Below are 27,401 nucleotides of genomic sequence, written 5' to 3'. Positions count from 1 at the left end.
TTTATAATATGTCTAATTAATGCTAAGGCCAGTCACTCTCATTTTTCTCATTTTCCCGACTATTATTCATCATTTATATTTTGCATATTAGTTTTATAATCATAAAACTATGTTGGGCTTGTTCATATGCTCATGTTTCTTAAAAACTAACTGTTGTTAGTATTTTGTTGGGGTGGCATTACATTTGTAAATTAATAAAGAAAGACCATACATCTTTATGCTGCACCTTGCCCTCCAAAATATTCTAAGTATTTCTACTTAAATCTTATTTTGGATCCTCTTCATATATATATATATATATATATATATATATATATATATATATTTATTAAAAATCGAGGTAGAATTTCACATAAATAAAATGCACATATCTTCAGAGGAGTTCAGTTTAATGAGCCTGGACAACTAAAGATCCTCACTAGCATTTCAAAGTTTTCTAATTAAAGATCTCTCACATCTATATATATAAAAGCCTAAGCGACCGTCCGACCGTTTGACCGGTAGCTATGATGCACACTGACTACCAGGAGGTAGACGCTCAATGCAGAGGCATGGAAACATGGAACAGACTGATGAATCTCAGAGGGAAGGGGGAAGGGAGGAGGGTGGGAAAGATTAACCAAAGATCTTATATGCATAGAGGCCCAGTGCATGGATTTGTGCACCAGTGCGGTCCCTCGGCCTGGCCTGTGGGGACTGGGCCAAAACCGGCAGTCTGACATCCCCTGAGGGGTCCCAGATTGCGAGAGGGCGCAGGCCAGGCCGAGGGACCCCACTAGTGCAAGAATCTGTGTTATTTTAAACCATAGGGAAAAAATGTTACTAATTCATAATCAATATACATACCCTCATGCTATTTTCTTTATAATCTGTGCTATACAGTTATTTGAAATCTGACTGAATTTATGGAGGGCATCTATGACCAGAGAAGGGAATGAAATGAAGTGAACTTATAAATAAATACTTCATTCAAAAATTGCTATGGAAACATGCCTCTGAATGAGACACTGTGCTAGGTACTGGAGCTAGGAAGAAGCAGATACGCTCCCTGGTCCTTGACTAGTTTGTATAACAGAGTAAGGTAGTTATAGTTATGAGTCAATACAAGGGTCATTGAGATTCAAGAAAAAGGATCACGCTAGTCTGTGTTGTAAGAAGCAAACCTTTGATTGTGGCTTCATAAAAAATTACTCTAAAAAAGTAATGAAACAGAAGTGTAAACACACAATAAACACATAAACAAGCAGTTCTCTGCAGGGCAGGTAAGACAACGTTAGGATTGCAGATTTGCTCCCAGAGCCAAGTCCTGAGCCCTCTCTTACACAGTGAGAGCCAAGTCAGAAAAAGCAGATCATTCTTACCTTCTTTGGGCTCCTTCCTTCCCTTACAGGATTAAGAAAATATAAGAGATTGACTTGCCAGATAATAAGTGGCTTCCTTTATATGTAACCCAAATTTACAAAGTTTTATGCTTATTTTCTGTTAAATATTTGCTTGAGATACAATATGTATCCTTTTTTAAAAAAATAACGCATTTAATTTTTTAAATTTTTTTTGTTAATCCTTACCCGATGATATTTTTCCATTGATTTTTTAAAGAGAGTAGAAGGGAGGGGAAGAGACAGAGAGAGAGAAACATCGATGAGAGAGAGACACACTGAATGGTTTGCCTCTCACACACACCCTGACGGGCTGGGGATAGAGCCTGCAACTGAGGTACGTGCCTTTAACCAGAATCGAACCCGGGACCCTTCAGTCCATAGGCCGACACTATCCACTGAGCAAAACTGGCCAAGACAAAAAAAATTAACACATTTTAAAGGATCTACTATGAACAGGCATATGACTTAGATTTTTTTTTCTTTAATGGAAGAGTAAAGCTGTAGTAAGGGTTTTTACAAAATAAAAAACACTATTATGATGAAAATATTTTAGAAGTTCATGTCTTCATTCATTTATTCACTAAGTCAGCCAACATTGATTACTTGCTATGTACCAGATACTGTACCTTTGATTTATGTGCTTGATGAATAATCTTCAATTTATCTGAAAAAAAGCAAATTATCTTTTTACAAAGATTATTCTAAAACTTCATTTCTAATTATTAAAGAGAGATGAGGGGAAGGTGGCTATGACATTAAAATATTTAAGTCCTTACTTTATGGACCACGTTCTCTTAAAAATCTACTATGCAGTAAAAGAAAAATTACTTTTGCGTATCATTAAAATTAAAGATTACTGTACAAAGACATTTTAAAGCCTTGGTCTTTGACACACACAGCGGTGTGTGTGTCATAACCTGAAGTCAACTCCGCACATGTCCCTCAGAACAGAAGACAAGTGAACCATATCACTTTATCCTGGTCTTTGAAGTTGCCAAATGCTAAGATTAGCAAATAGTGTAAAAAAATTGTCTTAAATTAAGACAGACATTATCAAAAACAGTTCCAAAGTATTCACTAATCACTCAGAATAGATCCAGTGACAGGAGGTAAAATGATCACAGTGACAAGTCATTACCACGCCAAGAACTCAAATAGCATCGAAGATCACTGGAAATCTGAACAACGCAGCTCACGCACAGGGAGTACTGATACCCGCCTGGTTTTCAACACTGCACAGGCCTCCACGTCCACCCTGCTTTATCCAGTCCCTCCTTCGCTCCTTCCTCTGTTCGTCCTAAAGTGAGGCTACCCTGTACTTTTCCAATAAGTAATTTCTCCACATTGGGTAAAAGTCTGACTGCCAACAATCAGCTCTTAATCATATAATAGACAGCATTCCACATGTTCAAATTAAGATATTTTACAATTTTAACTCAGTTTTACTTAAGCATTTAATTAATGTATTATGATTACATGTATGTATTATTATACCTGAATAAACTCTTAACCTTAAACTGAACTTCATTTCTATTCATCACACTGTTTGATTCAATGAGGAATCCCAGCAGTGAAATGAAATAACAGGATCTATTTAAAAAAACAGATCCTGAGCCCGGATGCCATGGCTCAGTGGTTGAGCATTGACCTATGAACCAGGAGGTTATGGTTCAATTCCCGGTCAGGGCACATGCCCGGGATGCACGTGCTTGATCCCTAGTGTGGGGCATGAAGGAGGCAGTCAAACAATGATTCTTTCATCATTAATGTTTTTCTCTCTCTCTCTCTCTCTCTCTCTCTCTCTTCATCTCTGAAATTAATAAAAATATATCTGACAAATAAATAAACAGACCCCGATTTAACTATGTTCTAACACAGAGGTCCTCAAACTATGGCCCCGCGGGCCACATGCGGCCCGCCGAAAACATTTATCTGGCCCGCCAGGTGTTTTTGCCGCCGTTGCCTGTCCTGCTTAGCTGCCGACTCATCCCGGGCCCGCAGTGCGCATGTGTGGAATGTCTGAGGGACAGTGAACTGGCCCCCTATTTAAAAAGTTTGAGGATCCCTGTTCTAACAATATAGAATAGGAGTACCTATTCAGTTAAGAACTACCACTCTGAATTATCCATTATTTTAAGTAGTCAAATTTCAATTATCTATTGTAATTCTTAATGCAAAGTCAGCCTAATCCTATGTATTGTTAAGAAATAAAAAGAAATCTAATCTAAGTAAAATATGAACATTAGAAATGTAAATATGCCACAACTGCTAAAAATTAGCTCACAAGGGTACAAAAGAAAATAAACAAATGTGGCTCTTGGATCATCTATTATTGAGTTACCTTCTACACTCCTTTTCTCAATATAGATAGCTATTAGTTTATTACTAGAGACAAGTTAGAGAAACCCATACTGGTTTGTAGTTGTTGCTTAGTAAAAGGACCTTGCTTAACGTCTGTTACAATCAACCTGCAAAACTGGAGTCTGACCTTACCTAATATTAATCATGTTCTGTATATTTTGTAATGAGCCACTAAATTAGAAATATCTTTGTTCTAGTAAGTCCTGCAACACACAATAAAAAGGCCACTTTTTTTAGCAGAAAATAAATGTTCTGAATGGAAATTTTCACCAGATATTTCTCTCCAATGGAAATTGGTAAGACTTGAAAGAGATAGAAAAGAGAATGACGAGCTAGCAAAAGGTGTATTAATGTCCCTTCCTTTGCTCAATGATCTTTTACTTGTTTTTACTTCTTTAAAAAAAAAACTTCAGAAGCAACATCTGTGGGTATTGTTTCCTTACTGCAAATTCCTTGAGGAAAGTAACCTCATAAAAATAAAAATGTTTTATATTTGTGGAGTATTTAACGTGTTTGCATGTGCACTGTTTAATCTCATGCAGCCATATAAAACAAATAGGATCAGCAGCCCCACACTGCACAATGGATGTGCCTGGGCAACAAGGATTTAAAAATAAGACAACATGCCCTGTGCTGTAGGAACACAGTTTGGTCAAGGTAAATAAATAATACATGTAGATACCAATTAAATGAGAGGAATCTATATATATAAAAGCCTAAGCGACCTTTATGACCGAACAACCAGAACGACCAGTCAACCAGTCGCTATGATGCGCACTGGCCACCAGGGACAAGACGCTCAACACCGGAGCTGCCCCCTGGTGGTCAGTGCGCTCCCACAGCGGGAGCGCTGCTCAGCCAGAAACTGGGCCCACAGCTGGTGATCACAGCTGCAGCAGTTGGGAGCCTCTCCCCCCTCCGTGGCAGTGCTATGGGGGGTGGGGGGTGGGAGGGGGTTGAGCGGGGGAGGGAGTTGGGGGGCGGCAGGCGCAGTGGGGCCGGGATGAGCAGCAGCAGAGCTGCACCCGGCTCCCAGCTGGGGGTCCTCCCTGGCCGCCTGCCACTTCGGCACTGCTACATCCCTGAGGGGTCCCAGATTGTGAGAGGGCATAGGAAGGACCCCACCCACGCACAAACCCGTGCACTGGGCCTTCAGTACATTTATAAATGAATGAAGGGCTCTGAGGAACCTCAGACTGTCCGTGGCCTGGCCTGGCCGAGAGAACCAGCCCTTTGTCCCAGGGCATGGCGACAGCAACTAACAAAACTGAAATTCGCCTCTGTGCCCTTTCCACTCCCTAACACCCAAAGAGTTCTGTTCCCACAGGGCACGTAGCAGCACTGGACAGTGACTGGTGAGAAAGTAACACTTCGGCCTTCCTTGTTGAACACAGAGCAGCAGATTGTTGAGGAGCCAAATTCAGACAGAATCACTTGAAGTCTATCTAAGCCCTAGTACTTCTCTCATTTCTCACAGATAAGCATATTCATTTTTCTTGCCAATTCCTCTGAATAGTGCAGGAATACTAGGACAAAAAGATGTCAATAAGGTAAAATCATGTAAAAGGTACATACCTACCATGATGACTGGCAGCCAGATATTGTGACCTTCATTATCTAAAACTTATCTCTCAAAATAACTTACACGAAACACAAGTCTGAATATAGATACAAACCATGCAGAAGGGGGGAGCCATGTATAGTTTTTCTGTGGAAATGGCGTCTGAAGACTGATTCAAGCTTCAGGTGCTATTTCAAGGCATTGTGTTTTGAAAGCCATGAAGGCCAGAACTGAGAAGTTTCATATTTACCTAATCATACCTTTTATTCCTTTCTCTTACTCAGTATTTAGTATGCAAATTCTTAAAGTCCAATAAATCAAAGTACTTTCCACTCAGTGCCTTCAGCTTCTGCCCGACTACCCCCAGCGACCTCACAATTAGTCTCTGGATATTAAAATGCATGTGCACGGGGGAAGACTGTGATTTCAAAGAATTTTAGGTCAGAAGTTGCTCTACCAAATGGGAACAGAATTAAAAGCTACTCCAAAAAAATGATCTAGGTAATAAAATATTTATACTTTAAAATGTCTATACCAATTAGCAGAAATATTTATTAGGTGCACCATAATTCTCAAGAGAAGTCTCAGTTTAATAACCAACTGTACCATCTTTATAACGAACAGTGAAACCCAGCTTACTACTGCCTATTACTACACTTTAAAATCAATAATTGCAACATGAAGGCCTGGGGCAGGGGCAGGGGGAGACGGGGGTGGACTGGAGGGGGTCAATGGGGGAAATAAGGGGACATATGTAATACTTTCAACAATAAACATTTAAATAATAATAATAATTGCAACATAAAAATTACTGCACAACACGCTCAAGTTACTGGCATTTAAAATCTTAAACATCTTCTTTTTACTCCTAGTCTTTAATCATTTCTCCTTTTCTGATTACCCGGCAAAGAAATTCATTTCAGACAGTTTGCCAACATGTTATTCCTCGCAAACAGGCCACTTCCCTGCACAATCACATGTACTTTAAAGACACATTATCAGAATTCCTATATTTCTAAATAAACGTCCATATTGGTTTTTACTTACAAATAGTAAATTCTTTTTTGAAAACCAAATTTAAATTCATATCAATGTAAAACTAATGTGACATATATTAATATATGCTTTAAAAGAATAAGAAAAATTGGTTACCATATTTATAATTTCTGAATGGTGGTGGCAGGCTGGTCCTTAAAGGAATATCTATAAGAAAAAGATCATTTTTATTATAAAAAGTATATGCAGTCTTTTGGTTCTGTACTCCCATACCTCCAGTCTAAACTACTTTAAAAAAAAAAAAAAACAACAACTGATGGGGCACAAAACAAAGCTGACATCCTGGCAAGATCCAAGGTCATGTGAAACAAGGCAACCACTGATAAGATGCCGAGCTGCTACTAGCTGAGCCAAGAATTCAGTGACACTACTGAATAAACTGGCATTTTATTAAACACTAGAGGGCCGGTGTACAGATTCATGCACATTGAAAGGAAATTAATTAGAAGAAATATTTTAGAGGCCAGGGAGGGACGGTGGGAGGTTGGCTCCAGGGTGTGTCTGGCTCGTCTGGCCCAGTCCCAATTGGGGCCAATCAGAGCTGGGGAAGGACCATGGGAGGGCTCCAGGGCATGTCCGGCTGTCTCACCGGGTCCCAATCTGCCGGACTCCAGCAGCAAGCTAACCTACCAGAACATCTGCCCCCTGGTGGTCAGTGCGCATCATAGTGACTGGTGAAAAGTTGGACACTTAGCAATATTAGGCTTTTATTTTATAGGACAATCTCACCTATGTACATTTGAAATACAGAGTTCACATGTATGACATTATCTGTTTATATAGTTGATGTTCGTTTAGCATATAAATCTGGGAACCCCTTGAGAGTCTTTGGCCCATAGTGGAAACCAATGATCTAGAACAATCTTAATTCTCTTACCAAAATTTAGGTAACTCAGCAAAGAAAACAAAAAGAGAGCAAATATTCTTTTTAAAACAGTATTACAAACATCGATATTAGCTTTAACTAATACATCTGATGCTACAATCCCTACAGAGGGCAATTTGGTAATATACATCAAAAATAACATGTGCATCCATTCCACTTAGAGAATTTATCATATAGACTTTGCACACTCCTGTGTGTATACATATGTGTGAAATGACATACATACAAATGTAGGAACTTTAGCTTGTTTAAAATAGCAAACGCTTAGAAAAATCCAAAAGTCCTTCACTGGGGGTACTTGTCAAATAAATTAGAATATGCCCAAACAATGAAACATTTTTCAAATGTAAAACAATCAAAAAAAGGAGTAGGAAGCTCTCCACTAATATAAGATCTTCAAGATATGTTGACAGCAAAGAAGGCATGAAGTTGAACATTATTTTTAATAAGCCACCTTTTTAGTAAAAAGAAAAAATAAGAATATATGTTTGCATTGCTTATACTTTGATGGGAGGGAGCATGCTGTACTGGTCAGAGAGAGAACATAAGTGGGAAGACTTTCACTCTATTCCCTTTTATATTTTGATCTTAAAACTACATGAATGTGTTACCTATTAAAGTAAACTCTAAAAACCCACACATCTGAATTAGGAAATGTGTTTTTTGTTTTGTTTTTTAACGATTTGTCTTTATTTATTTTATTATTATTCTTTAATCCTCACTCAAGGATATTTTTCCATTGATTTTTAGAGAAAGCGAAACAAAGCGGGAAAGATAGAGAGAAATATCGACGTGAGAGAAACACATTGATTGGTTGCCTTCTGTACACACCCTGACGAGGGCCCGGCCAGGGAGGAGCCTGCAACTGAGGTACATGCCCTTTATCCGAATCAAAACTGGGACCCTTCAGTCCACAGGCTGACACTCAATCCACTGAGCCAAACCGGCTAAAGCAGGAAATGTGTTTTTTAAGTACATATGCGTTTTAGAGGTCAAACACATACTGAAATTAAAATATAACACATTCATTCATGTTACAGCATTTAAAGTACCTATTACCAGATATTTCAGGGACAGGGTCAATAAGAAGTTACCGCCCAACCAGTGTTAAGCCTCAACCTATGAACCAGGAGATCAGGGTTCGATTCCCAGTCAGGGCATATCCCCAGTAGGAGGTGTGCAGGAGGCAGCCAATCAATGATTTTCATCATTGATATTTCTATCTCTTTTTCTCTCTCTCCCTTCCTCCTTCTGAAATCACTAAAAATATATTTAAAAAAGAAGTTACCAAAACAAGTCCCCACTCTTGAGAGCCCATGTTCCTGTGTAAATCCTGTAACAAAGGTATGTTCACAGCCAGGGCTACGTCTTAAGAGTGTGATTCCCACCTGCTGCACATAACCGTCACTCAGCCCAGCACTAGAGCAGACTTGCAACAGGCTGGTTCCAAGAATAAATGTTTAAATATACAATAAAAACTTCCTGAGATGATTCTGAGACAAACGAAGTTTACAGGGGGCAGCCAGATGACATAAGTGAGTGAAATGGGTCAAACAGAAGGTTGCCGTGAGATCTGATAGCAAAGCACCTGTGGACCCTGAGAAAGAAGATACCTACCCAGAAGGCTACTGATGACTAACTGGTCTCAAATGTAAAAGCAGAGTCTGGAAGCCATTTCTACACAGGGGCCTCTCATGCAAACCACACTTCAGGGAGAAATCTGGACTGAACTGCCTGCCTGCACGCACTGTGTTCCTGCGATCTGAGCCAGCCCTTATAAAGGAGTTCCTGGAATCCTATTTCAACCAATAAGATTGAGGCTGTCTCCATCCATTGGAGCTGCACAGCATCTCCTATCGGCATCTTCACTAATCAATCAGGGCAGCTCCATTCTGACCAGTCAAGGCAGTGACTTTTGAACTAGTCAAACTGTGAGAATTTGGAGTCCTCATTTGCATGAGCATGAACCAATCAGGAGCCAGGGGTGCAGATTTCTGTCTAGAAAACTAGCTCCCCTCTGGCCCCAAAGTGCATTTTTCCCTTCCACTGAGGACTAAAGACTGCATTTCCCTGGCTGGAGCTCAAACACCAGAGATGAAACACTAAAGACATCTCACCAGACCATAGTGGAGCAGAGCAGAGCAAGCAGTGTGTAGTAGACTGGCACAGAGAAAGTTGGCACTGCATAGCGCAGGGCAGAGTGAAAGAAGCAGGTGGAGCAGATCGGGGCTGCATCTCCCCAGGGCCACCTCATAGCTGTGCTGCTCCACAGCTGTGCTGCTTCACAATTGAGCCTGCCCCTTGAGTGTGTCGCTCATGTATGTGTAAAGTTGTAATATGGTATGTTCTGAAGCTGTCCACCAGGTGCACTGGCTCTGGGGCTTCCCGAGAGGTGCAAAGTCAGCCACTGCCTGGGGCCACCCAGCAGGAGCTACAGAGCAATCTACAGATGGCTGCTACTTGTGGTGGGCTTAGCAGAGCCCAGGGGAGGCCAAGCTGTTTTGGACCTCTTATTGCTAGGTATGGGTCACACTGACACCAGCCACTGCTTATTTGAGAGATTTTAGCAAAGTCTAAAGCCTGACCCAGGACAGGGCATTCATATGAAAAAGCCACTGCAAACAGTTTGGGTGGGGCTTCAAATTGGATGGGGCTGAGCTCAGGGAATCACCAGGGTGGAGTGAACACAGTGAGCCAAGTTGATGGAAACGCAGATATGGCTGCTAGTCAGCTCTGAGGCTGCGGAGGTCTCCGCACAGGAACAATGACCCCTGCAAGCATCCCTGTCTGAGAGAAAGCCGCTCCAATGCCAGACAATCCAATACCTCCCCATATGTCCTTGGATCTCCCCAAGCTGTTGCCCCAGTGCTGGAGCTCAGAGGGAGCAAGTCTATGTAAGTTCATGTGCAGGCTCTTTAAGAGGAACTGCCTGGGTTTCCAGCAGCCTCATTGTCACTCAGCCACAATTCCCACTGGTTTTTAAAGCCCGAAGTTATGGGGACTTCTCTTCCCAGCTCTGGAACCCTGGGCTGGGGGTCTGGTATGGGGCTGGGACCCCAGTATGGGGCTTGGACCCCTTGATCCTCATACGAGGCCTCTGCAGCTAAGATATCCCTCCTTATTATAAAAACGGCACACGTGGGTGTTGGACCAGCCTGTTCCGTGCCTCCGCCCCTCCTACCAGTCTCAGTGTACTTTCTTCTTTACTTCTCTAGTTGTAAGACTTCCATTCAGCCAGCTTTCAGGCGATTCTCAGTGATGGCTATTCTGTATTTTAGTTGTAATTTTGATGTGGCTGTGGGAGGTGGCAAGTACTGGCGTTTACCTATGCTGCCATCTTGGTTCTCTCCTCTGGCTGTTTTTCAGATTTTCTCTTTATTACCAGTTATAAGCAATTTGATTATGATATGCTTTGATGTCGCTTTTTAAGGATTTGTTAAACTGCCAGAATATGTGGGTTTATAATTTTCACCACATTTGTAAAATTTTCAGCCATAATTTCCTCAAATAGGTCTTCTGTTCCCTTGTCCCAGATCCTCTCCTCATGGACTCCAATTACATGTATATTTGGCTACTGGAAGTTGAAGTTGCCCCATATACTCCCTATGGCTCTATTTATTTTTCTTTCAGTCTTTTTTCTCTCTGTGCTTTATTTCAGATATTTTGTGGCTAAGTTTTCACGTTTACTAATCTTTCTTCTGTTCATATTATCTACATGTTAATGCTATCCAGTGTATATCCATCTTAGACATTTTATTTTCTATCTCTGGATTGTTGTTTTTTTAAAGTATTTTCCATCTTCAACATGCTCAGTCTTTCCTCTACCTGCTTAACTATTTGCAATGTAGTTATTTAAAAAACTGTCTTAATTGTCCTTGTCTACTAATTCTGTCATTTGCAACATTCCTGGATTGGTTTCAAATGGACTTATTTCTCTCCTAATTATGGTTGTTTTCTCTTTACATGACTGGTAAGTGCTGATTTGTTGCAGGACATTTATTGAGTGCTGGATATATTTGTATTCTTATAAACACCCTGAGCTTTGTTCTGGAACAGTTAAGTTACTTGGCAACAGATCCTTTTGAGTCTTGCTTTTGAGCTTTGTTAGGTGGGAGCAGAGCAGAATCTAGCCTAGTGCTAATTTTTGCCTATTATATTGCAGAAATACCCTTCTAGAAACTCCACCCAGTATTTGGTTTTCCACTCTGGCTGGTGCAAACAAAACTATTCCAAGCCCTTTATGAGCTCTGAGCATGTTGCCTTCTGTTATCATCATGTGGTCCTCTGCATGGCTTCTAGTAGTTTCCTTACACACTTGTGTTGATCTCATCCAACTGATGACTCATGCCCTCCACTTCATCCAAGTTGCTATGCATACTCAGAGCTCACGCTCTGTACAGCTCTCTATTCCAGGACTCTGCCCTATGACTTCTCCGGGCTCCACTCCAGACTGCCAGCTCTGACTCATAAACTCATGGAACCTGCCAGGGTCTGCCTGGACTCCCCACCCCGCTCTGTGGCCTGCACACTCTCTCCAGGCAGTAATCATAGGGGTCACCAGTTTATTTCCCCCATTGTGGGGACAACAGTTTTGTGCTACTTGATGTCCAATCTCTGAAAACCATTATTTCATATATTTTGCATAGTTTTAATTTTTTTTAAAAAAAATTTTTTATTGATTTCTTTAGAGAGAGGAAGGGAGAGATAGACACATCAATGAGAGAGAAACATTGATAGGCTGTCTCCTGCATGCCCCCAGCCGTGGGGATCAAGCCCAAAACCTGGGAATGTGCCTTGACCTGGAATGGAACCATGACTTCCTGATTCATGGGCTGATGCTCAACCACTGAGCAACACTGGCTGGCTTGCATAGTTTTTTTAGTTGTTTCAAGTAGAAGAATAAGTCCAGTTCTGTTTCTCCATCTTGGATGAAAGCAAAAGTCTGTGGCATATCTATTACTAGTATATTCTGAAACTATTTTCCACTTTGCACTGAGTTTTCTTTCATTCTGTTTCCCCACCTTTGAACTTAACTTTGAAAATTAATGAACTTTTACAGAAGAATTCAGAATTGCATAATTCTGGAAAAAAACAATTTAATATTTCACAATTGTAAAGTTCACAAGAAGGTAACCACTAACTTTACTCATTCACTTAGGTCTCCAAAAGAGGGCAACTACAGAAAAATTATTAGACAAATAAGACAGCTTAATAAATATACTGCTGGTATGAGGATGCCACAAAGGAGTTTAAAATCTTGAAACACAGATCAATATAAAAATCAGTAAAGTCTGAAAAATTATTAGAATATCAATGTTTAATAACTCTTCACCTCATAGTAAAAGCTCTGAAAATAGAAGTGCTATATGTTGTAACTTATTACTAGATGCTGGACCTACATTTGAAGACTTTTAGGAAAGCACAAACACGTAAGGAAAAATAATAAATGTACTAACTCAATGGCTAACCTGTATGTGCAAGAATACCAAACACCTAATGTTAATCAGAACAATGTCCTAAAACTCTAATCTCATAAGGGGTTCTATCAGATATTATGGCAATATTCCAAGGTTAAGCTGTATCAAGATGCTTTTTACTTTAATTATGAAATAGCCTAAACATTAAAAGGTATGATGAACAGAACAAAAAAGTCATTGAACCCACCAACCAAGTTTAACAAATGTTTACATATTGTCATAACTGTTTCAGAGCCTTTATTTCTTTTGTTAAATATGATGTGAGCACAGTTAAAACCTTCTTTCTGTCCCTCCCTAATCCCATTACCCTTGCCTTCCCAGAGCTAACCACTATTATTTAGTACACTCTCTTTGTTGTTATACTCTTATCCCATAAGGCACAGCCACAGAAAACAGTGTATCTTGTGTTTTAAATTTACAGATTGAGCATTTAAACTAAAGCATCTGTAGTACACCGTGTGGTATAAACAGAAGAGCATCACCTCCACACTGTGTTGGAAGGAATGGGACCTTTGTGAGAAGATGATAATGTGCTATGACTGTGCTACTGAAAAACTAACCCATTTCTTTCTAAAAAAGAGGGGCATGAGGGAAGTGCTTCTTTACAGAAGAATGCCAGGAATCAAAGAGTAAGAAAAAAAATCCCGATTTTGCAACACCAACGATTCATCAATAGGTGCTGAAACCACTGGAAACAAGATACGCATAGTCTTCATATTTACCACGCCATCCAATACTTATTGATTTGAAAGATACTTTTACAACAGAGAAATCTGGTGGGCAGTATCTTAACCGAGTTGTTTCCAACTGTCTCATCAATAATGGAACATAATGATATACAGTGTCCTGATGTGCTGAACGAGGAGGAACTGCACAGATCAGGGGTCAGCAAACTATTTCTGTAACAGCCGGCTAGTGAGTCATTGGGCTTTGAGCCACACAGTCACAACCACACAACTCTGCCAGTGAAGCACCACAGCATGTGAACACGTGGGTGTGGCTGTGTTCCAATAGATTTTATTTATAAAAACTGGAGGCAGGTGTGATTGGACCACAGGTTATAGTTTGTTGACCTGCAACCTACACAATAATTCTACTGAAAATGTTTAACCTGAATTAAATAATGAGAAAACAATCAGGCAAATCCAGATTATGGGACACTCTATAAAACTGACATGATTGTTCTTTTAAAAAAATCAATACAATGAAAGTCAAAATAAGGTGGGGAACTATTCCAGATTAAAGGAGACTAAAAGACATGACTTGCTGTGAAAAGACATGGACAACCTTTATTCTTTCTAAGCAAAAGAAGCCAGTCTGAAAAGGCTACATATTGTATGATTCCTATTATATGATATACTGGAAGAAAGAAAAAAAAGCAAAACTATAGAGACGATAAGAAAGATCAGTGGTTGCCGGGAACTCGGTGGGGAGGATGAGTAAGTGAAGCACATGGGATTCTTAGGGCAGTGAAACAATTGTAACAGTGGCTACATGACATTATTCACTTGTCAAAATAGAACTTTATAGCACAGAGTGAATCTTAATGTATGCAAAGTAAAAAGCAAAACAAAAAAGCAAAAACATTTAGTAAGTCAGGGAATCCCAGGAAAGAATGAAGACGGTAACAAAACAATCTAACTGCATTACAAATACATGAAACAACCTTACTGGGGGAATGGAAGAAAGGATGCCGACCTAAATAACTTGGGCAATAAACAGATTTTGTGAGACTAAGGCCAAAGTAAATACACAAAAGCACTGTACCCTAGTTAATATCAAGTTGCTTCCCACAGGTTACAGATGAACAGCTCTGACACTGCTGTAATGTACAAGAATTAAACAATCGAGTAAATGGGTGGATGATGATGGGAGCCAGGCTTCTCACTGTTTTAGTAAATACCATATAATAACCCAGTTAATAATTAATTGAAAAGGAGCAAAGGGAGGGCCAAATATTATGGGCATGTCATTTAGCAGCTTTGCCAGGAAGCTACCGTTTAGACACATGCTCATTAAAGTCTGGGTGACATAGGGAAGATACTTGTATGTCAGTCACACCTGGGAACAGGTCACTGGCTAGAGTAGGCGTGGCCACTGCAAGCTTGGGAACATTTGAGATACTTAAGTTCCTAAACAAAGGAGTTAGCCCTCTTGTTGTCTTGGTTGGCACTCCTGGCTTGTGAACTCACACTCCTGCATTCGTCCGCATGGCTCACAGGCATGTGGACCCCACATACAATGGACTAATGGACCGCAACTAGCGTAACGCTAAACTGGACCCAGACACTCAGGGTGCTGGCTTTACTTCTAACTCTGCTAAATCCCCAGCTGCACTTCTTCCAGGACTGGACTAAGGGAAATGGGACTTTAGAAACTGAGGAATATAATTCCATGCAAATAAAGCTTCTACCACATCTCACCCTCCTGTGGGGGGCTCCTGAAATGCTTATTCCAGCAGCACCCCAAGAAACCCACTCCCACTAGCAACAGAGAAAAGCCATCCATGAATTTCTCCAATACAAGGATGAGAATGTTCAGATAACAAGGGGAGGAAGCTAGAATGCCCATGTGGGGGTGGATTCGAGTTGGAAACATCAGTAAGAGCTCATGCTTAACATATAGATACAAGGGGTAACATGAAAACGTATAGGTATGACACACGGGTTGAAAGGTTGATATGTTTCTTTTCTCTGTCGGCTGAGAGAACCTAAAAGAAAATATTAGCAAAACGAATTCACCAATATATTAAAAGGATCATACAACCATGATCAAGTGAGGTTTATTTCAGAAATGCAAGGATGGTTAAACATCTGTAAATCAATCAACATGATACATCCCATTAACAAAATGAAGGATAAAAAATCACATCATATCAATAGAGGCAGAAAAAGCATTTGATAAAATTCAACATCCATTTAAAATAAAAACTCTCAACAAAGTAGGCACGGAGGGAACATATCCCAACATAATAAGGGTCACAAATGACAAAAACCACAGCTAACATCATACACAACGGTAAAAAGCTGAAAGCTTTTTCTCTAAAATCAAAAAAAAAGACAAGGATGCCAATTCTCACCACTTTTGTTCAACAAAGTATAGGAAGTCCTAGACATAGCAACTAGACAAGTAAAGGAAATAAAAAGTGCTGTGACTGGTTAAGCTTAGTTAGTTGGATCAGTCCATGCACCAAAAGGTTGCCATTTTGATTCCTGGTCAGGGCACATGCCCAGGTTGCAGGTTCGATTCCCGGTAGGGGACAAGCAGGAGGCAAACAATCAATGTTTCACTCTCACAGAGATGTTCCTCTCCCTCTCCCTTCTTCTCTCTCTAAAAATCAATCAATAAAAATATTTTTTAAAAAAAATAAAAGACATCCAGAGAAGTAAGAAATAAGTAAAACTATTTTTAGAAAACCCTAAAGACTTCACCAAAAAACTGTTAGAACTAATAAACAAATTCAGTAAAGTTTCAGAATACATAAATCTGTGGTGTTTCTATACACAAATAACGAACTATTGGAAAAAAATTAAAAAAACAAACCCACTCACAATTACATCAAAAAGAATAAAATACCTAGAAATAAATTTAACAAAGGAGGTAAAAAAATCTATACACTGAAAACTATGAAATACTGATGAAAGAAATTGAAGACACTAATAAATGAAAAAATATTCCATGCTCGTGAATTGAAAGAATTCATATTGTTAAATGTCTATACTATCCAAAGAAATCTACAGTCAATGCAATCCTATCAAATGTTCAATGGCCTATTTCATAGAACTTGAGCAAATAATTCTAGAATTTGTAGAGAACCACAAAAGATCCAAAATAGCTAAAGCAATCTTGAGAACAAATTTGGTAGTATCACACTTCTAATTTCAAATTATACTACAAAGTTATAATAATCAAAACAGTATGATATTAAAACAAAAACAGACACACAAAAATTGAAACAGAATTGAGAGCCTGGAAATAAACCCACACATATATGGACAATTAACAAATGACAAAGAAGCCAAGAACATACAATGAAGAAAGGAAAGTCTCTTTAATAAATGGTGCTGGGAAAACTGACAGCCACATGAAAGAAAGAAAAGAAAAGACAGACAGAAAGACGGAAGGGAAGGGAAGGGAAGGGAAGGGAAGGGAAGGGAAGGGAAGGGAAGGGAGAGAGAGAGAGAGAGAGAGAGAGAGAGAGAGAGAGAGAGAGAGAGAGAGAAAGAAAAAAAGAAAGAATGAAAGAAAGAAAGAAAGAAAGAAAGAAAGAAAGAAAGAAAGAGGAGAGAGAGAGAAAGAAGACCACTATCAAAAGTAGACCACTATCCTAAATCATACACAAAAATTAATTCAAAATGGATTAAATATTTGAATGTAAGAGTTAAAACCTAAAATTCCTCAAAGAAAGCATATGTAGAAAGCTCCCTGACATCAGTCTTAGTGATGTGTTTGTGGATCTGACTCCAAAAGCAAGGAAAACAAAAGCAGAAATAAACAAATGGGACTACATAAAACTAAAAGGCTTCTCCAGAGCAATAAAACCCATCATCAAAATGAAAAGACAACTTATTGAATGAAGATTATTTGCAAATCTACCCTAATATATAAAAAGCCAGGGGCTGTCATGACCGAAAAAAGCAGAGGGATGTACAAACAGCAGGCTGTGTGGGGCGACAAGGCTGGCAGGGGGGTTAGTGAGGAACAACCAAATGATTGAACAGCAGGCTGCGTGGGGCGGCCAGGCTGGCAGGGGGGTTAGTGAGGGGCAACCAAACGACTTAACAGCAGACTGCATGGGGCAACCAGGCCAGCAGGGGGGGCCATTGGGGGCGACAAGGCTGGGGGGGTAAGGGGCAACCAGGCTGGTGGGGGGGCAGTTGGGGGCGACCAGGCTGGCAGGGGGGGCAGTTGGGGGTGACCAGGCCGGCAGGGGGGGCAGTTATGGGCAATCAGGCCAGCAGGCAGAGGTGGTTAGGGGTGATCAGGCTGGCAGGGGGGCAGTTAGGACCAGCGGTCCCAGATTGTGAGAGGGATGTCCTAGGATCGGGCCTAAACTGGCAGTCGGATATCCCACAAGGGGTCCCAGATTGCAGAGGGTACAGGCTGGGCTGAAGGGTCCCCTCTCCCCTGTGCATGAATTTTGTGCACTGGGCCTCTAGTCCATATATATAAAAGCCTAAGTGACCAAACGGCCAAATGGTCGGTCGATTGGTCGCTATGATGCACACTGGCCACCAGGGGACAGAGGCTCAACACAGGAGCTGCCACCCTGGTGGTCAGTGTGCTCCCACAGCGGCAGTGCCATTCAGCTGACCAATGGGCACCAGACACCAGGCTCACAGCTGGCGAGTGCAGCTGCGCAGTGCAAACCTGTCCTGCCTCCATGGCAGCGCTACTGAGTGGCAGTGGCAGCAGGCGCAGGGGGACCAGGATGAGCAGGAGCAGCATAGCAGCAGGCCCAGGCTCCTCCCCGGCTGCCTGCCGCTTCACGCACTACTATATACACTGAGGGGTCCGGATTGCGAGAGGGCACCGGCCAGGCTGAGGGACCCAACCAGTGCATGAATCCGTGCACCGGGCCTCTAGTATATAATAGAGGGCTAAAAATCCAAAATATATAAAGAACTCAGACAACTCAACAACAAAAGGAAGCCAACAACCCAATTTAAAAAGTGGGCAGACCCTTGGCTAGTGTTGATCTATGGTTAGAACATTGGTCTGTGCACCAAAGGGGTACGAGTTCAATTCCGGTCACAGGCACGCACCTGGGAAGCAGGTTTGATCCCTGGCCCCATTCTGGGCAGCAACCAATCCATGTGTCTCCACATCGCTGTTTCTCTCTTTCTCTCCCTTCCCCTTCTTTTCCACTCTCTCTGAAAATCAATGGAAAAAATATCCTCCAGTGAAGATAAACAAACAAGCAAGCAAGCAGAGCCCTGGCTGATGTGGATCAGTTGGCTGAGCATTGTTTCATGCACCCAGAGGTTGGATTCACGGTCAGGGCACATGCCTTGGGTTGTACACTCGATCCTCGGTACGGGTGTGCAGGAGGCAGCAATTGATGTTTCTCTCTCTCTCTCTTTTCCCCTCTCCCTTCCTCTTACTCTAAAAAAAATCAATAAAAACATTTAAAAAATAAAAAGTGAGCTGAGGAGCTAAATAAGTATTTTTCCAAAGAAGACATACAGATGACCAAGAGGCACATGAAAAGATGTTCAACATCACTAATTATTAGAGAAATGCAAACCAAACCACAATGAGATATGACCTCACACTTGTTAGAATAGCTATTATCAAAAAGGCAAGAAATAACAGTGTTGGAGAGGATGTGGAGAAAAGAAAACCCTTGTGCACTGCTGGTGGGATTGTAAATTAGTGCAGCCACTATGGAAAACAGTATAAAGATTCTTCAACAAGTTAAGAATATAAAACTACCATGTGATCCAGCTATTCCACTTCTGCGTAATTATTCAAAGAATACAAAAACACTAATTCAAAAAGATGTACATACCCCTTATTCATTGCAGCATTATTTACAATAGCCAAGATATGGAAATAACATTAAGTGTCCATCAATGGATGAATGGATAAAGATGTGTACAGATATACAATGGAATATTACTCAGCCATAAAAAGTATAAAATATTTCCATTTCAAACAACATGGATAGCCCTAACCAGTTTGGCTCAGTGGATAGAGCGTTGGCCTGCGGACTGAAGGGTCCCGGGTTCAATTCCAGTCAAGGGCATGTACCTTGGTTGCGGGCACATCCCCAGTTGGTGGCAGCTGATCGGTGTTTTTCTCTCATTGATGTTTCTAACTCTCTATCCCTCTCCCTTCCTCTCTGTAAAAAATCAATAAAATATATTTTTAAAAAAACCAACATGGATAGACATTAAAGGTATACTGCTAGGGGAAATTAAGTCAGAAAGAAAAAGACAAATACTTCAAGCATACCAACATTCACACCATGGGGGTGCAGGAAGAAGAGAGGGAGCAAGAAATTGAAAACCTACTTGAAGAAATAATGACAGAAAACTTCCCTCCCTGGTGAAAGAAATAGACTTACAAGTTCAAGAAGCACAGAGAGTCCTAAACAAGATGAGCTCATAGAGGCCCACACCCAGACACATCATAATTAAAATGTCAAAGGTTAAATACAAAGAGAGAATCTTTTTTTTTTTTCGCTAAAAGTATTACAAAGGGTATTACATAAGTGTCCTTTTTCCCCCCCGCCACCCCAAAGAGAGAATCTTAAATGCAGCAAGAGAAAAGGAGTAAGTTAACTACATGAGAGCTCCCTTAAGTCTGTCAGTTGATTTCCCAACAGAAACTTTGCAGGCCAGAAGGGAGTAGCAAGAAATATTCAAAGTTATGAAAAGCAAGGAACTACAAAGCTATCATTTAGAACTGACGATCAGATAAAGCGCTTCACAGACAAGAAAAAGCTAAAGGAGTTCATCACCACCAAACCAGTACTACATGAAATGTTGAAGGGAGAAAGGAGAAGACAAAGATGAAGACGAAGATGAAAAATTGATTAAAAATATGAACAATAAAATGGCAATAAATACATATCAATAATTGAATATAAAAATCAAAATAAATGAACAAGGAATGTAATGAACAAAATAAACTGATGAATAAAATAGAACCAGAGGCATGGAAACATGGAACAGACTGATGAATCTCAGACTGAAGGGGGAAGAGGGTAGGTGGGAAGAGATTAACCAAAAAACTTATATGCATATATGCATTACCCATGGACACAAACAATAGGACGGTGAAGGCCTGGGGTGGGGCAGGATCTGGATGGAGGAGGGCAAGGGGGTGGGAAAAAGGGGTGAGACATCTCTAATACTCTCAATGATAAAGATTTTAAAAACGAAAATAATATTCAGAAAGGCAAGAAGGAATCTAAAATAACCCCCAAAAGATCATTCATCACAGTGAACACTGTATCTGTGGGTAAATTCACTATGCCACAATGTCAAACCATCCTTCTAGCTCTCAGATGAGAAACACTAGAGCACTTGTGAATCCACTTGTTTTAATGATCCTACTGAAGCAAGGGAGGCCGTAGAGAAGAACAAGGGGTGCAGTGTTTCAGAGTACAGGCTGTGTGGCTAAACTGCTGGGGTGAACTGCAGCTTTGCCTTTGGATAGTCATGTATCTTAGGCAAGTAGTGTTTTTTTCCACATATTTTTATTGATTTCAGAGAGGAAGGGAGAGGGAGAGAGAATAGAAACATCAATGATGAGAGAGAATCATTGACGGGCTGTCTCCTGCATGGTCCCTACTGGGGATCGAGCCCGCAACCCAGGCATGTGCCCTTGACTGGAACTGAACCTGGGACCCTTCAGTCTGCAGGCCGACGCTCTATCCACTGAGCCAAACAAGCTAGGACTCAGGCAAGTTTCCTAATCTCTCCATTCCTTAGTTTCTTCACCCATAAATGGGGACTAACTCCCTAATGCAGAGGGATGTGTGAGGATAAAATGAGATAACCTAGTTCTTAGCACCGTACCTAATACATATTAATTTCACAATTACTTCAAAAACTCCTCAGTATGAAACTCCTTGGTCTTTGCATGCACACAATTCATAAAAGGTAAATATGTGGTACAGCAACCTTTCAGAGCAACACAGCACCCCAATCAAATGACAAGGTAGGCCTGGGCACACATCCCAGAACTCAAAAACGTCTGTACCCCAAAAGTTCCCTTTAGAGCAGCGGTTCTCAACCTGTGGGTCGCCAACCTGTGGGTCGAGAACCCTTTGGGGGTTGAACAACCTTTTCACAGGGGTCGCCTAAGACCATCGGAAAACACATATATAATTACATATTGTTTTTGTGATTAATCACTATGCTTTAATTATGTTCAATTTGTAATAATGAAAATACATCCTGCATATCAGATATTTACATTATGATTCATAACAGTAGCAAAATTACAGTTATGAAGTAAAATGAAAATAATTTTATGGTTGGGGGTCACCACAACGTGAGGACTGTATTAAAGGGTCGCGGCATTAGGAAGGTTGAGAAACACTACCTTAGAGTCAGTGGAACACACTTCCCACATGCCAGGGTTAAATCATTGCTAACACAGGTGAAAGACATGAGTGGGCACAGCTGAGCCTCTAGCTGCGATCCGCCCCCTGCTCTAATGGGTAGGCGTTAGGTCCTGGGAAGGACAGAACACAGTGACCCTGGGAAGAACACATCTTCCCGCCACTGTAACAGCTTGAAGCTTACACTTTATGCTTGAGGACTTCAAGAACAACCTATTCTGTCCTGTACCAAGGGCCTCATAGCACTCACTGTATCAACACTGAGACACTGTAACCCATAACACACAGATACTAAAATAAAAATGTAGAATTTGTTTCTATTTCATGAACATGCTTTTGGTGATATCCTTTCGAAAGTGGACACTCGATAGTTGTCAGTATCTTAGTACCAACTCTCAATCTCCCTCTAACAAGAACACAGCAATAAACATATCTATATACTCTAATAAGCCTAGAGTTACTTTAAGGAATAATTATGTTCTTATGAAATATTTTATAGTTACCACCAAGATGACTAGTCCGTCTTCTCTATGGGTCTACATAACTCACCTACTCCTTACTCAGGTAATACTGATCATAAAACTACTCAAAATTAGACAGGAAAAAAAATTAAGGGAGGCCCAGCTGATGTTGCTCAGTGGTTAAGCATCAACCCATGAACCAAGAGGTCACAGTATGATTCCCAGTCAGGGCACATGCTTGGGTTGTAGGCTTGATCCCCAGTAGGAGGTGTGCAGAGGCAGCCGATCAATGATTGTCTTTCATCAGTGATGATTCTATCTCTCTCCCTTTCCCATCCTCTCTCTGAAATAAAAACATTTTTTAAGTGAGGAAAAAGAGTTTAGAAAATTTACAAAGTCAAGAAGTAAAATGTCAAGAATTAACAACATTTTAAAAAGACAGCTATACACACTTACATTGCACATATATGTATAAATCAAGATCTTGGTTTCCCGCCCTAACCAGTTTGGCTCATTGGATAGAGCGTCAGCCTGCGGACTCAAGGGTCCCAGGCTTGATTCCGGTCAAGGGCATGTACCTTGGTTGCAGGCACATACCCAGTAGGGAGTGTGCAGGAGGCAGCTGATCGATGTTTCTCTCTCATTGATGTTTCCAACTCTCTATCCCTCTTCCTTCCTCTCTGTAAAAAAAAAAAAAAAAAAAAGATCTTGGTTTCCCAATACCATTCTCTGTAATGGGATCAGAGCTCCTCAGAGAAATGGCTGATCCTAGGGCTGGGGCAGGGAAAGAATAAGACAAGTCTAGAAGGTCTTACTCTACCAAAAAGTAAGAAATTGCTCAAAGAATGCTGGGGTCATGTTAAAAGGACAGGGAGCCATATTTAAGAAGCTACCATAGGCCAAAACGGGAATAATTAGAGCATCAAAATAAACAATGATAGTAAAAAATTATAATCCCTTCAATAAAGTAAGAATCCATTATTCCACAATTATATAAACAAATGATTAAGTAAATGCTGTGGAGTGGGGCAGAAAGCTCTTCCTTACTGCACAAAAACAACTAGTATAGGTATCAGGAATGATGGAATAAGAAAAATCACCACTTACCAATCATCATAATAATAATTGATTCAGGCAGGAATCATCAAAGAATGCTAAACTAGTGGATGAAATTTTGAGAAGTAACAGGACGTTCACATACATAGCCTCAGAATATACCTCCATAACTTACTTTTCAATTATAATTAAAATTTGCAGAACAGAAACTGGCAGGCACCACCTGAGCCAATCAAAGTTACTGTTGCCAGTAATGGGGCTCATGGACAGCAGAGCCTCCTGGTGACGTCAGCATCACTTCTGTAAGTTCTTTGCCAAAAGGCATAACCTAAATCTAATCATGAGAAAATATCAGAAAAACCTAACTGAGGGACATTCTATAGAATAACTGGCCTGTACTATTCAAACTTGCCAATGTGATAAAATACAATAAAAGACTCCAGATTGAAGAAATTATTTTCAGGTTAAAGGTATTGAATGTAACATGATTTGAATTTTCTTTTGTTACAGAAAGACCTTGTTGGAAAAATTAAAATCTCAGTAAGATCTGTCAATTATGTAATAGCATTTTTTCAAATCAGTTCCTGATTTTCATCACTGTACTGTCATTGTGCAAGAGAATTCCTTGATGTTAGGAAATACTAGCACACACTGACATATGTAGAGATAAAGGGGAATCATGTCAGCCACATACTTCTAAGTGATTCAGAAAGAAAAATCTGGGAGGGGCAGTAAGGAGAGTAAGAGATAAAAGGGGGAAGAAAAAAGGGGTGGAAGAAAACAAATGTAACAATATGTTCACATTTGGAAATCTGTGTAAAGAGCATCCAGAAATTCTTTGTCCTCTTTTTACAACATTGCTGTGCCTGAAATTACGCCAAAGTAAAAAAAAAAAAAAAAGTTGGATATAAAGTGATACCTCTGTCAAAACTCATGGACCAGCATGCTAAAATCTGTACATTATACCATGTATAAATTACACTTCAGTTAAAATAATTAAAGCTTATTCTAAATATTTAATCAAATACTGATGACTGGAAAACTTCAACAATTAAAAACAGAAGTTAGAAACCCATCAAGGGCCTATCAAAATGGAGACGAACTTCATGTCTGCTGTTTTGGAGCGTGCAATGATAAACTAGCACCAGCTAGTCTGGTCACTTCCGTGATCGCAGGACCCACGGCTCTCACGACCTCCTGGCTGTGGAATCAGGCCCGCCACCTTCCACCAGCTCCCCAGGAGGCCCCCTGTGCACTCAGCTCATAGTAACAACAACCTCTCATACTATTGTTTAATGTGTTTTTTCATCCTAAATTAGCTTCACACACTTCCTTACTAATCAACCCCTAAATAACAAGCAAATCTGGACCTTAAATGTTTTTAATTTTAAGAGAGAGAGAGAGAGAGAGAGAGAGAGAGAGAGAGAGAGAGAGAGAGAGAGAGAGAGAGAGAGAGAGAGACCATATATGCCTGGCCAGCACCTGGCTTCTCACCTACATTAATACCTTTCAAAGTATTTTTTAAAAGATTATTATCAGTGTAATAGTCAACTATTTTCTTTCAAAATACTAATAAAACAAAATGACTATGGTGTCTCATACCTTGCTTCAGAAATACTATAAATTCCTTTACAGTCTGGTCGAAATTAACTCCGTGATATACCACAGGTTTGAAGTTCCGATGCTCAAAGGATCGAATGAGGCGAACTGTGATGGTCACTTCTTTGGAAGCCATGTGAAAAAACTCCTGTGGGAAGAGACACAAGAACAGTCTAAATAACACCAACTCAAAGTTATGGCCTGCATTTCCGCCATCAGCTCTCTGGCACCCAGACCATCCCTCCCATACTGTCTGGCACGGCCCCCACACCAACGCTGCTTCTCAGGCACCCATGAGAGTCCCAAGGTTACTCCCACCTACCCGCTGTCACCTGAACGGCCTCGTCACAGTTGCTGAAAGTCTGACTGGCAGAAAACTGATGGCACAGAAGACGAACACAAGTGACATGGGGGGCAGGGGAGACTCGAGTTCATGTATGAGGACAAGCAGGGGTTGCCAAAGACAGATACCTGGCATACACACAGCTGCCTTGGATTTGCTATGCCGGGGGTCTCCTCACTTGGCCCTGAGATGAAGTATGTTTATAACAGTTCAACTATCAGCAGACCACATCTTAATCTCATAAATGCTGCCAGATTTCAGTGTTGATTTAATTATATGCCACAGTAACAACGACCTCTCATATTACTGTTTAATGTTTTTATTTCATCCTAAAACCATGTACTAGGGCCATGTGCCAGGTGTTAATGTTATTGCATTTTATTCTATCACCAAGTCATAAATTATTACACTCATTTTAAGGATGAGAAAACAGACTCAGACAGATTTTACAAATTGCCCAAAGTCATAAAGTTTAAACAAAAAGCCAGGATTCAAGCACCAATTTAATTCCAAAGTCAGGGTCTCTCAAATATACTACCAGAAAATCACCAGAATTATTTCCTCCAAAAAAATCTGCAAAGTTGCCAATGATTTAATGATATAATTACAGTGCATTTCTAATTAGTAGTAACCACTTCATGCTACTTTCAACTTTATATACAACTTTCAGCCATAATATACAAGTGCTAAGAAAAAATACCTGTAAAACCCAAGAAATGATGTCCAATCTCACTAGTAATCAGAGGAATTAAAAATAACAATGAGATATATCACTCATCAAACTGACATAAAGTCTGACAATGCCTAGTGTCGGCAAGGGTGCAGAACAATGACAATTTAATCAGTGAAGGAGCACAAGTGGTTACTACTTTAGGAGATGGTTGGCAATACTTAGTACAGCTGAAGATACACATACCTTTCAATCTAGTGATTTCATTTGCAGGTAGTACGCCACCTATGTGCACAGGGAGAACTGTAAAAGAACATTCATAGTAACATTATTTGTTAATTATAAAAACTGGAAACAAATGTCCATCAAGAGAAGAACAGATAAGTAAATCATGGATAGTACAGGCAATAAAAATGAATGGACTAGAACTATATACCTCAACAGGTGAACCTCAAAAATATTATGAATGAAAAAATGGTAGTCAAAGAATCAGAGTATACTACCATTTATACAAAGTTAAAAAACATAGCTGTTGTTATGTGGAAAAGGAGGTAATTACTGTATTTTTGCATGTATAAGACGCTATTTTTTTCTAAAATCTTTAGACTGAAAATCGAGCAATGTCTTATACATGAAGTCAGCAGAGGAGGGAGCCGCGCAGGTGCAGAGCTGCCCATACCTTGTCAAATAGGCTTCCTCCAATCACAAGCCTTATTGTTACTGATGTCAGCTGATGCTGTAATTGGAGGTGAAGGTGGAAAGTGCGCAGATACAACAGGGACTGGAGCATTCGGAGCCCATAAAAATGTCAAAAAATAGAAAGATAAATACCGGTAAGCGATTGTCTTACTCTGCAAAATTCAAACTGAATGTAATCAGCTATGCAAAAGAGTATGGAAATAGAGCTGCAGAGAGACAATTTGGACTTCCTTCCACTGAGTGTGTGATCAGACAGGAGAAAACAGGAAGAACAACTCCTTAAGATGCCAAAAAAGAAGGCCTTAAGTGGAAAAACCAGCAAAATGGGCAAACTTGGAGCAGAGGCTTAAGACTTGGATTACGGAGCAGCGCCAGAGTGGCTTATGTGTGTCAACCACGCTTATTCAACGTCAGGTAAGAATGTTTGCAAGCAAAATGAACATTGTTGATTTTACAGGAAAGGCAAAATGGTGCTTCCGTTTCATGAGAGAAGGGTTGGCCATGAGAACACGAACAAAGTTAGCTCAGAAAATGCCACCAGTTTATGAGGATGATCTCACATATATGGACAGTGACTCAGAAGACAGCAGTGATACAATAGAAGTTGAAGAAATTGATATGTCTGGAACTAATAGTGATGAAGAAGAGAGCAGTGATGCAACAGAGGCTGAATAAAGTGATATGCTGCATAATATCATAGTACTGGTATGTGAACATTATCTGCGGTAATTACTAAATAAAAATGTGTTCTGTTTTATGTTTAAAATATTGACT

The 27,401-nt window shown here is 40.3% G+C and overlaps 1 protein-coding gene across 1 annotated transcript in view; it reads right to left on the bottom strand.

Moving 5' to 3' along the window:
* The window catches only part of CUNH2orf76 (chromosome unknown C2orf76 homolog), a 69,779-nt gene that overhangs the window by 10,969 nt on the left and 31,409 nt on the right, over nucleotides 1-27,401 (bottom strand). The window contains exons 2-4 of the mRNA XM_006098820.3: nucleotides 24,919-25,063; nucleotides 6,457-6,507; nucleotides 2,009-2,046 (exon numbers count right to left, since the gene is read on the bottom strand). Of these exons, the coding sequence (XP_006098882.2) occupies nucleotides 2,009-2,046; nucleotides 6,457-6,507; nucleotides 24,919-25,051 (222 nt within the window). The 5' untranslated portion in view covers nucleotides 25,052-25,063. The remainder of the gene's footprint in view (nucleotides 1-2,008; nucleotides 2,047-6,456; nucleotides 6,508-24,918; nucleotides 25,064-27,401) is intronic.

This window comes from Myotis lucifugus, unplaced genomic scaffold (assembly GCF_000147115.1).
Source record: "Myotis lucifugus unplaced genomic scaffold, Myoluc2.0 scaffold_247, whole genome shotgun sequence".
Classification (NCBI taxonomy): Eukaryota; Metazoa; Chordata; class Mammalia; order Chiroptera; family Vespertilionidae; genus Myotis; species Myotis lucifugus.
Note: the sequence above shows the minus strand (reverse complement) of the source record. Positions and strands in the feature narration are given on the sequence as shown.